This window comes from Populus euphratica, unplaced genomic scaffold, assembly GCF_000495115.2.
Source record: "Populus euphratica unplaced genomic scaffold, PopEup_1.0 scaffold531.1, whole genome shotgun sequence".
In the NCBI taxonomy this organism is placed as follows: domain Eukaryota; kingdom Viridiplantae; phylum Streptophyta; class Magnoliopsida; order Malpighiales; family Salicaceae; genus Populus; species Populus euphratica.
Genome location: NW_011500407.1, coordinates 74,530 through 85,707, shown reverse-complemented (window position 1 = coordinate 85,707; position 11,178 = coordinate 74,530). Strand labels below are relative to the sequence as shown.

Genomic DNA, 11,178 nt, shown 5'->3' with positions numbered 1-11,178 from the left:
TGATGACTATTATTAGGATAGGAATGCAAACTCATGTCTTTGTATGTATATTATAATGTGAACTGCTAATCATGCAAATATAATATTATGTGTTTATGTAAGATTCACTTTTAAATGAAATGTTGAATGTCGTTGATGTATGTATTGCATCTTGATGATGTGAGGAAACAGGTTTGCCAATTACCGACACGATGTGTGTCAAATAAAAAAAATTAAGGTTGTTTGGGGCTTGGAAATTTTTGAGCCACGAGCAAAATTTTTATTGGGATGACCCTTACTTATTCAATTATTGTCCTGATCAAATATTTCAAAAATGCATTCTTGACAATGAGGTAAATAATTTCATTAAATTTTGTCACTTTAAGGCACGTGGGGATCATTTCTCATTAAAAAAAAGGACCGTAAAAATCTTACAAAGCGGATTTTACTGTGCAAGAATTGCTTTATTTCTGTAATTGGTTTATGATTATTTTTTTTATTCAATTTAGAACTCTTTTGTTATTATTTTAGCCTTATTTTTTATATTTTACCTACTATAAATTGAGTTATTTAGTTTGTATTTTTTTAACAGACTTGGTTATATTTCAAAATAATATTATATATGTGCAATGTTACTTATACTTTTAGTTCCTTATCAAACTCTTCAAGACATATCAAATATTAATTGTCTTTATGGTATTCTTACTTGTAATTCTACCTCTTAATTCTCAATAATCAATGGGTTAGGGTCTTTCATTCAATAACTTTGGTTCTTTGGTTAAGGTAGTGATTGGGTTAGGATTTTTTATTAATCCGATTTTAGTTTTCTTAAGTTATTTCTATCTTGTGTCTGGTTTCAAGGGTTTTTACCCTCCAAACTTGCATCACCTTGTTTTCACTACGTTCATTGTAGAGAAAAAGCATTTTGTACTTACGATAGGTATATGAAGAGTTAAGATTAGTAGAATTAATCTATTAGTTAAATGATATATATATATATATATATATATTAATCTTTTAGAAGCTTTCATTGTTATAGAGTTAATTTATGAAACTTTGGATTTTTTGGATTATCAAGGTCATTATATTATAATTAAAACTTCAAATGAAGTTTCACTTGCTCACTGAAATATTTAGGATAAAACTTCAAATGAAGTTTCTCTTGCTCATTGAAATATTTAGGATAAAGTTTTTTAGCTAAATTGCATACATCATCAATTTTGAATGAGATATAAGAATTTTAAGGATATAATACTGAACTTAAAATAAAAACCTCAACTGTTTGATCACAAAATTTAAGATTTAATTCTTGGAATTGAAAATCAATTGCAGCTATAAATATATCAATTTTGAGAAGATGTTCTAAATTATGAAAAATTCACTTTCATAAGAAGACCTGCCATAAGCTCTTGTATATTGTGCTTTAAAATCAAGAATATCAATATCACTCTATACACAAAACACTTTAACACTCAGAATTAAAGGTTTCCATCCATCATCTCATAACTTTTGAATGAATGGCTTTATAATTGAAACTAAACTTATGGTATTAACAAAGTCTTTATCTTTTTTGTTGTAATGCTTGACATAAACATCACCTATAATTTGCTTTATTAGGTGCAATAAAAAAAAAATGCTAATGCTAAATAAGTTGTTTCTGCATACCTTTATTATGAATACTTTTATCCATATTTAAATATAATATTAATAACTTTACATTTTTAAATGCTAATTTAACTCTTGTTTTAGAATTAATGTTGTGGTACCTTTCACATGCACAACATGAAAAAAAGGCTTTTATATTTTTTTTTCCTCATATCTAGCTTCATCAATAATAATACAAAACGTTGAATCCTCAATCTTGTCATGAATCAACCTTCATAATTGCTAAAAAAGATATTCAAAAGAATTTTATATATTTAGTGTTTTAACATGGAGCATTTTTTAGAATAAACCTACCAAGTTTGTCAATACAACTTTCTAGGAGCTTTAAAAGTTTAATAAATTACCTTGTTTTTTTAACCATGTCTTTCATCGTGGCCTCTAAAGGCACGTGCTTGGAAAGCTAGCCATCAAACAATATCAATTATAGCTTTGAGGTATAGGTGATTATTCTCAACTTTTTATGATGCTCGTTTATCTACCAAATTAATATTATCTCATAATTGATTCATTAAATGTTATCCTATCATTTACCTTTCTTCAATAAACAAAGCTTTTGGATACAAAAGCACATGATCCTAACCTTCCTGTTAGCTTACCAAAAAAGGATAGCAAAGTAGATAAAATATAACATTTATTGCATTTAAGTAAAGAAGCTTGGAATCAATTTAAGAAATGATACTTTAAACATATAGGTTGCAATGGACTGACTTTGAGTTAAACTTGATGAATTTTTATTTTTGGTTAACATGAATATCCCATATCATTGAACAGAATCTTGGATCACTTTTTAAAAAAATAATATTTATTTTTTCAAGTTAAATTCTTCATTATTTAGAAAGATGTTTATTGAGTTTCTCAAATTTAAGAGTTCTTTCATCATGATTTTAGAAATGAATTTTCATGTTTGAAGTAATAGCTACAACAAATACATTGTTGTTTGAGAGATTGACATCCGGTTTTTTTTAAAAAATCTAGAGTGTTTTTCTTTTCACATTCTACCCTTAAAACTTAACTTAAGTCAGAGTAAACCTAAAAAATATCATTTCTAATGGTTGAAAAATTGATTTGTAGATTAATTAAAATTAAAATAAAATTAATATATTGAATATATGATAATTATATGTTTAATTGGTATTTTTAAATATTCAAGTAATTAAAACCCTAAAAAATTTATTTTTATATAATTCACAAAAATCCAAGGAAACCTTAAATGCAAAGAAAATGAGAAATATAAAATTCCACACACCAAAAATTAGAATTATCTTAAATTTCTTGTTTAGTTGTGTATTTGTTAAGAAAATAGAAGCTTTTCCTCTTTTGGTACAAAAGAACAAATGAAAACAACTAAACAAGTAAAAATCACAACTCTAATTGCTACCACAAGAGAAAAATAAAGTCTCATGAAGAAAAATAAAGTCTCATTAAATAAAATTTCAAGAAGTCTCAATGATTAGGATTTATTTGAAAAATCAAAGAATAATTTTAGTTTTTATTTTTATATTTTATACTAGAAAATCGGGCTAATTATATTTATTTATGTAAGAATATTTTAAATTCAAAATCTTTATAGCTAGCTAAGCTACTTGTTAGTTAGATTTTTTTTAAGTTAAAAGATTTTTTTTAAAAGGATTAATAGAAATTTTGAAAAAAATACATAAAACATCATCTACTTTGGCCATTATCGTTTGAAAAATTACTATATTTACATTATGAACCAACAAAAATTCTTATATATAATAAAAGGACCAAACTACCCATGTAGTTTGGTTCAAATTACACATAACAAACCAAATCCTACTTATAACAAACCGAGTCCATATAAGGCATTCTATCAAACATCTTATAAGCATCATCATTTCACCACCCCTTTCATGGCAAACGAAAGAAGCTCTTCCTGTAATAAAAAATCACCACTCTCTCAACAAAATCCAAAAGCGTTTTTTATTAATTGTAAGAGTGATCCGAGGAGACGATTTGTTGTTCACCAGAATTGAAGCAGAACTCTTCTCAAATTTTGACCCTTTCTCTGTACTATTTTCTTTGTAGTTTACGAAGCTTTAAATGCAACTCTACTCACATATGCCATCTTATTGTACTGGCACTTATCCAACTCCTCAATTCCCAAGTCATGCTCAAAGAATAGGCTCCTAGGATTCAGACACTTCATCAAGAAATTGACCATTTGGATTACTGATAATCGTTTATAAGTTTTACTCTTCAAGACTGGTTCAGGATACGCAATCTAGATTGTATCAAAAGTCTTGCATATGCTTCAACTATCAAAGCATTATGCTTAGCCAAAACCATTAGTAAGGCCGTGAGCGAATTAGCTTCTCCCTTTCTACTACCGTCACCTCTAACAAACCTAAAAGGAAAAAAAAGAAAGAATTACTGCAGCAACCAGTGGCAGAAGCTAACGATTGGCTTCGTACGCATTGTCTGAGAGGAGGATAATGAATGCGTGTAAACCCATTTGTCAATGGTGATTGTTGTGGGTTTATGGTTTGAGATCGTGGTAGGTGAGAGATCATAGAGAATGGAAGGTGGCTGTTAGGCTTGGTGTCTAGGGGAAGAAGATGGGTGGAACAACCAGGGTAATATTTAATATACGAGATTATAAGAGTATTTTAATCTTGAATAATAATAATAATTTTGTAAATAATTAAATAAATTTTTTGAATTTTTTTCAGAGGATGATGAAAAATGTTAGCACGCGTATAAAATTTAGAATATAAAAGATAATTTTTAAAATTATAAGATTAATTATAATTTGGATCCAAATATATGATTTTTTAATGTAATTTTTTCTAAAGTTTTTAGGATTTTTTTTTCTTTAAGTTTGGGGCGCGGCTATAACACCTACTACTAATGTTGTAAGTCCGGTAGTTTAGCACTAAAATTAAATTTTTTGAATTCTAATCTAATATGCTAGTATGGTTTAGTGTATAATATTTTAAGATATGATATTATATATTTAGTATCATATCCTATAAAAAAGGGTTTTGATTTAACATAGAATATACCAATAATTTAATACAATTTAAGTATCAATATTTATGAAAGGTGTAAATTGAAAAATATCCTCTTGTATTCATATAATATTATTAAGTGAAAAATACATGATTAAAACCTAAACGAAGATTATTGGAATATTTTGTAATGAATAAAAGGATGGAAAAATACCCCTCATAGAAAATAATTAATCCCTCGAAAGTATTTATAATTAAGAACTAGCTTCTAGTAGTGTTATAGGTTATTGATGAGTAACGCGGGTGGTGGAATTTTTTCTTATGGGTTTCAAGGAGTGTATGTGTCCAAGATTGGCACTTTTACTTCCACACATGAAACTCAAAAAATTAATAATAATGTTAATTGTATTTGACAAGAATTCAATTTAATTAAGAACAAATTTGTTATTTATTACAGTTTTGCTTTAAGTTTTACAAATAAAATTGTTATTACATTAAACCAACTAATTCCTTTTTTTATGATTTTTATTTGATATAACCATGCTCATTTAATTTTTTATTTTTAATATAAAATTAATATTTTTTATGTTTTTAAATAATTTTTTTATATTAATATAAAAATATATTTTTTTAAAATAAAAAATATTATTTTAATACATTTCAAAATAAAAAAAAATTAAAAAACAATTATAACTATATTTTTAAATACCCTTAAATCCTCTCAGACCAATTTACACGTTACGACGGCTAAATTTAACCATTTTATATCTTTAAATTAGACTGGTAGTTAAGAAACTGTCTTCTCCTGAATGAATTACAGGTAGAGCGTTCATTATAGTTAAGAGATAAGGATAGAACCCTATACCAATTCCAAGTAATGAAGAAATAAACTGTATCTTTGACAGCTATCACATATATATCACGTTTCAGCTACTACAACAGCAGCTGGTTTCTTGGCCTTGGTTCCCATGCTCTTCTTTTTTGAACTCTGCTATAGGGGCATGTCCTCATATTTTATTGCTCTAACGGGATCCATTTATGTACAAAAGGCTTCATAGTTCCTATGTACGGTAATCGAAGCTGGCAGGTGAAAGTTTTCACTGTTCTTGGAAAAACTTTTACCAAATTAAGACATGAAAACATCCACGTTTCCACCTCTTCGTGCTTGTTTTGGAGTGTGGAAAGCACCCACAACAATTCCAAACGCGATTCTTTGTGAAATTTAGGACTTGATGATCCATCTATTAATTCATTAGGGATTTCCGTAGTCCTAGATTGTAAAGCTTGCTTGGCGCATGCATTTTTCTATGGACACTTTGATTATAATTTCCAATAATTGCATGAGAAAGAGGAATCGAATTATTTGATTGACAGAATAAAAGGATAAAGCAACAAGGTTTGCCTCTAAGAAGAGGTTGGTGAAATATTAATTTACATTGAACATTTACGAATAGATAGAAGTGTTCTGAAGTGGAACATGAACATATAGCAGTGACGAAGAACAAGGGATTTTCCCTCACTTCGACATTGAAGTAAAATTACTGCTTCACAAACTCGACACTTGAAAGTTAGGAAAACTTCCTCTACTTCACAAACATATAAGAAAGATTTCCAACGTGTACAATATCTGACTACAACATTATTCTTGGGTATGAGCTGTTTGTCCTGAGTCACAGTTTCAAATACCCCACTTGAAGATAAAAAAGGATAGATGTTAGTTAATTTTAACTTTAATTACAGCTTCACCAAATGGAGTCCAAATTGAATGGTTGCTCCTGCTGTGGCTGTGGCACTGAGTCTAAAACCTTAGAAGAAGAAGATGCTTGGAAATTTGAACCTAAATCAGTCCCAAACTCATGAACGATCCCATTTGTCAGAAACGAGTAATCAGTAGTTGTAGCTTCTCTTTGTTGATAACTCCTGAGTTGCAATGCCTTAAGCAACAAAGAATTCGTTGTAAGGTTTGAGCTTAGCAATCCTGGAGGCCATGAGAGTGAAGGGAGAGTTGCTGCTTCTCTTGCTGCAGCCCAATTCATGTTCAAGTTCATATTTACATTGCTTTCGTTGTTGTAAGTATGTGCCGAAATATTACTAAACCCACTTGATGAATTGGCAATACGATTTAGGTTTGGTAACTCAATATCTCCATACTGATCATTGACAATTGAATTTGTATCACATAGAGACCCTAGAGATTGCTGAGAGGATGGTTCCTGCTGCGGTTTTTTGACTGCTGTGCTCTTCTGAAATATCCTACAAACTACCCATTCCTCCTGTGACAATGAAACACCAAAGAAATTAGCTAGTCTTATAAAACACAAATAGAACATGGCATGGACTGATAATAAAGCTGTAAGGATTGGTCAAATTATGCCAAGTATATATGCATTACCTTTGTGGACTTGAAAGGATGCCTGTTTTCCAGCCTGTACTCATGCATAACCCAGTTACTTTTCTCACCCCTCGGGGCTCTACCCTTGTAGAACACTAGGGTTTTCTTCATTCCTACCAGCACTCCAGCACGAAAGATTTCCTTGTCTTTCCCTGTGGTTTTCCAGTAGCCTGCTTCTGTGGCTCTGTTTGTTCGGAGTCCAGTTGGGTATTTTCTGTCTCTCAAGCTAAAAAAGTACCATTCTTTCTCGCCCATGGATGCCTTGCCTGCACCATGTATACATGTTAATTTTGAATCATGAGGTGAAGCTGTTCATAAAATAATACTTTAATTTCCTGGAAAAGAGAAATTAAATTTCTTTGTTGAAACGCAATTTTTTTCCATTTAAAAATTGAAAAACGAGTTTTTTATTTTTTTAAATTCGTATTGAGTGTGGAGAAGAGGTTTTCAACAGATTTTGTTTTCAAGTTTTTACTGTTTTTCAAATAAAAAGACAAACAACATTTTTTTGTTTTATGTTTTAATATTTATTTAATTAGTATCATTAATTTAATTTTTAATCATAAATATAATATAAATATTTTCCTTTTCTTTCGTGTTAACAATATAACTTGAAATGAAATAAAAGTAATATTCTATAATTCGATTATCACATGTACACAATATTACGATAAGTAATACAAATTGAAAGTTTAGTATATTTCTCAACTTTTTCATTGGAAAATGTTTTCTTCATTTTTAATAAATGAACACATATTCTATTTTTCATTGAAAAAGGAAAACTTGAAAATGAAAGAAAAACTAAAAACGGAAAAAAATATTTTCTTATTAGTTAATAGATCTTTTGAGTTTTCTTCTGGATTCATTTGATTTCTCCACTACGAAACTAGTTAATCAAAGAAAAAAGAAAGAGAGAAAAGAATAGTTATGTTTAGCATGAATATGCATTGTCAATGATCTCCTAAACGCTTATGGTTTATGTAAGCAGTCCTTAATCTGTAGCCTACTGGCATGTCTCCTCTATTTAATCTCTTAAGAAAACGTGGGATATATATATTTTATTTTCTTTTGTCCACGATATATTCTCCATTGATCATCAATTTTTGGAATGACAATAGCGAAAACATATATATATATATAGGAGAATATTGATCAAAGTGCAAACACCTTAACCATTAATGGAGAACAGGAGGCAAAACTAAGCAGAAACAAAAGTTTGGGAGAAAGATGACTCGATTCGAAACATGTTAATGGAGAACAGGAGGCAAAATTAAGCAGAAACAAAAGTTCGGGAGAAAGATGACTCGATTCGAAACATGCAAGGAAGTAAATAGCAATAATTATAAAGCAAGAAGTACCTGGGAGATCCCAGGGTTCACACTTATTGAGATCAACATCCACAACAGCTTTGGAGGTGAAGCTGATATCAGAAACCTTGCGAGTTAAATAACAAGTAATTAGCTCTTCATCTGTTGGATGGAACCTGAAACCAGGAGGAAGACTTTCCTCCATTTTCAATCCTGACACTGGCTAAAATTAAGAGGACAGGACAGTATTAAAAACCCCAGAGAGTACGGATGATGCTCGCAGACAAAGCCTTATAACATCAATAAGAACAAGAAGAGGGAGACGGTCCTTTTATAAATCATCCTTCAAGGAGAAGCAGCTATGGGTAGTCCATTTTTTAAAATTTTTTAATCATGATAACACTCATGACAAAGACGGTGCACTGAAATCTTGATCTTCTTACGACAACTAATTCTCTAAAATGCCATTACGATGCATGGATTAGAAACCTGGTTTACCAAAATTGTCACTAGGGTTTTAAGGATATTACAAAAATACCATACATTTGTGGCATTGACGATGATTATGAGAAAAAGAAGTGGGATAGTTTTACGGCAAAATCTTGGTGCGAGAGGGGTTGAGCCTTGGTTACACCAGATTTGATTATATGTTTCTTCCATGAACTTGTCCAACCACCTTCACCCATTTCTACCAACCCATCTCTAGTCCAATGAGAACATCAGGTCTTGATCACCACTATACCCATCAATATATATATTATTAACACTTGTCGGTTCTTGCATCATCTCTCTGTATGTTTGTGTGACATGAGACTGTTTAGTTTTTTTTTTTTGTTTTTTATTCGTAATATTATCGCCTAACATGTTTGATAGATATTAATTATGGACACACACAACATAAAATATACATCTTCAGTGTTTGAAGAAAAAGATCAAAATTGCAGTTAAAAAGAGAGGAGAAAAGATGGCAATTTGTTATTAGTTATTAGAAGCTCGATTTGGCATTCTGGTTTCTAGGTGATAGATATAATATACGGAACTATAACTTTTCCAAATAAAATATATGAACAATAATTTTACCCCTTTTTATAAATCTTCACCTTCATTTATCTTAATGAAGATGAATATGGAGAGATTTTTACCTCCATGGAGATGAAGGTGGGGGCAGATAAAAACAAAAAACCAAACTTATTCAAGTATGGAGATGAGTAGAGTATTCTCTAACTTGATAAACCACCACACCTGAATTTATATTTATATATAATTTATTACATTTATAATTTTTTGAATATATATGTAAAAACAATCAGGATCCTCGTAGATATATCCAATATATATAGCTAACGTGAATTGTCGTGATTAATTAATTCGAATTCGTGAAGGCCTAGTGGCGACTATATATCCAAATAGGGTAAAGATATCCCAACAACTTAATTTTAAAATAAATTAAGTTAAGGTAGATTTTCTTTATCATCGAAATAATGATTGGCATATAAAAGTTTGGATGATGACACTATACATTAAGACTTTAATTAGTTGACTACTTCAATTTAATGTATAGTATTCTCGTAATTTAAATACATGTGGATGAAGGTTTCCAAGAGTGGTTAAAATGCTCACCAAACCTGGAGACTGTTTCTTTGGTAAGAATTCCTGTTGGGTCTTAAATTTCTTTAGTACTTGCCCGTTTGTCTTGAATTTCAATCCTAACTAGAAGAACTTCAATAAACTAACTTCATCTATATATATGTTTTTTTCTCTTGCATTTGAGCTTCTAGAACCCACGTGATGTACAGATTAAGAATAATTATCCATTCCTTTTACGCACTAACTTCATGTGAAGAAGGAAGAGCAGTTTAAAGAGGGTTTTCCTAGCTATATATAACCATAACGTACACAAGAAGGACTTTGATTATATCTCAAATAATCAATCCGCACGCCAGTTTTTTTAGAAATTAAATTCTTCTTCCATGATGGGTTTTATGTGTAGTCTCCAATTTATCCCTATATATAGATTTAATTGTTTCCAATTTGTTTTTATATTTTAGTTCATTCTTTAATTTATCATTCTAGTCGATATTTCCATATAAACTAACAAAAACACCCTCAGAAAAGAAATTTAAATCTAACCTTATTGATTAAAAAATTAACCTTGAAAAAATGAATTTTAATATTATATGATAAATCATTAATAAATTAGGTAGGGGTTTAAATTTGTTAAGTTAGGATATTTTTATCATTTTGTATAGAAATATATATAAATGATGATGACGATGGAAGAAATTATAGTTTCGTGAGTGGCCTGCAAAAAGCCTGATTAGAAGAATGAAGTAAGAAGTACACCAGGTTAACCCTAAACATATGATATGCCAAAGTGGAATTAAAATGGGCTTGTATTTAGCAAAATTGGCTTTATTTTTTATACCTTTTCCCCCCAGAAATGGACCCGCACAGCTATGTGGGTGTTAGTTGGATCTAAATATTTTTTTTTTCCGAATAATATTGATTTTATGTTCTATCTAAATTGTCCCTAAATCTATTGTTATGTTATAAGAGGTTAAGCATTAAAAGATTATCATAAAATATGAGCCCAAAAAAAATAATTTAATGGTAATCTTTAATTAAGTAAATTAAGATTTATATATCTCTGTGTTTTTTATGAAATAATTAAGTAATTAATCCATTTGTTTTTAAAAATTAATCTATTTGTTTATAACTTAAACCTTTCATTGTTTTTTTTGTGGCATTTTAATTATTTATTTTTTTCTATAACGATTTTCATTTCTGGGGATTGAAAAAAAATCAACTGTGATCAGAAAACCAACCTATTTTTGAAGATTAAAAGTACTAGCTTATACAATCATAA

At 29.5% G+C, this 11,178-nt stretch overlaps 1 protein-coding gene across 1 annotated transcript; it reads right to left on the bottom strand.

Moving 5' to 3' along the window:
* Window positions 1-6,064: 6,064 nt before the first annotated feature.
* LOC105114467 (NAC domain-containing protein 100-like) lies at window positions 6,065-8,639 on the bottom strand. The gene is made up of 3 exons (XM_011011014.1): window positions 8,364-8,639; window positions 7,006-7,271; window positions 6,065-6,886 (listed from the first exon to the last, which is right to left on the bottom strand). Exons 1-3 carry the CDS (start codon window positions 8,515-8,517, stop codon window positions 6,356-6,358), a joined length of 951 nt encoding a protein of 316 aa, XP_011009316.1. The 5' UTR covers window positions 8,518-8,639; the 3' UTR covers window positions 6,065-6,355.
* Between the last annotated feature and the right edge of the window lie 2,539 nt (window positions 8,640-11,178).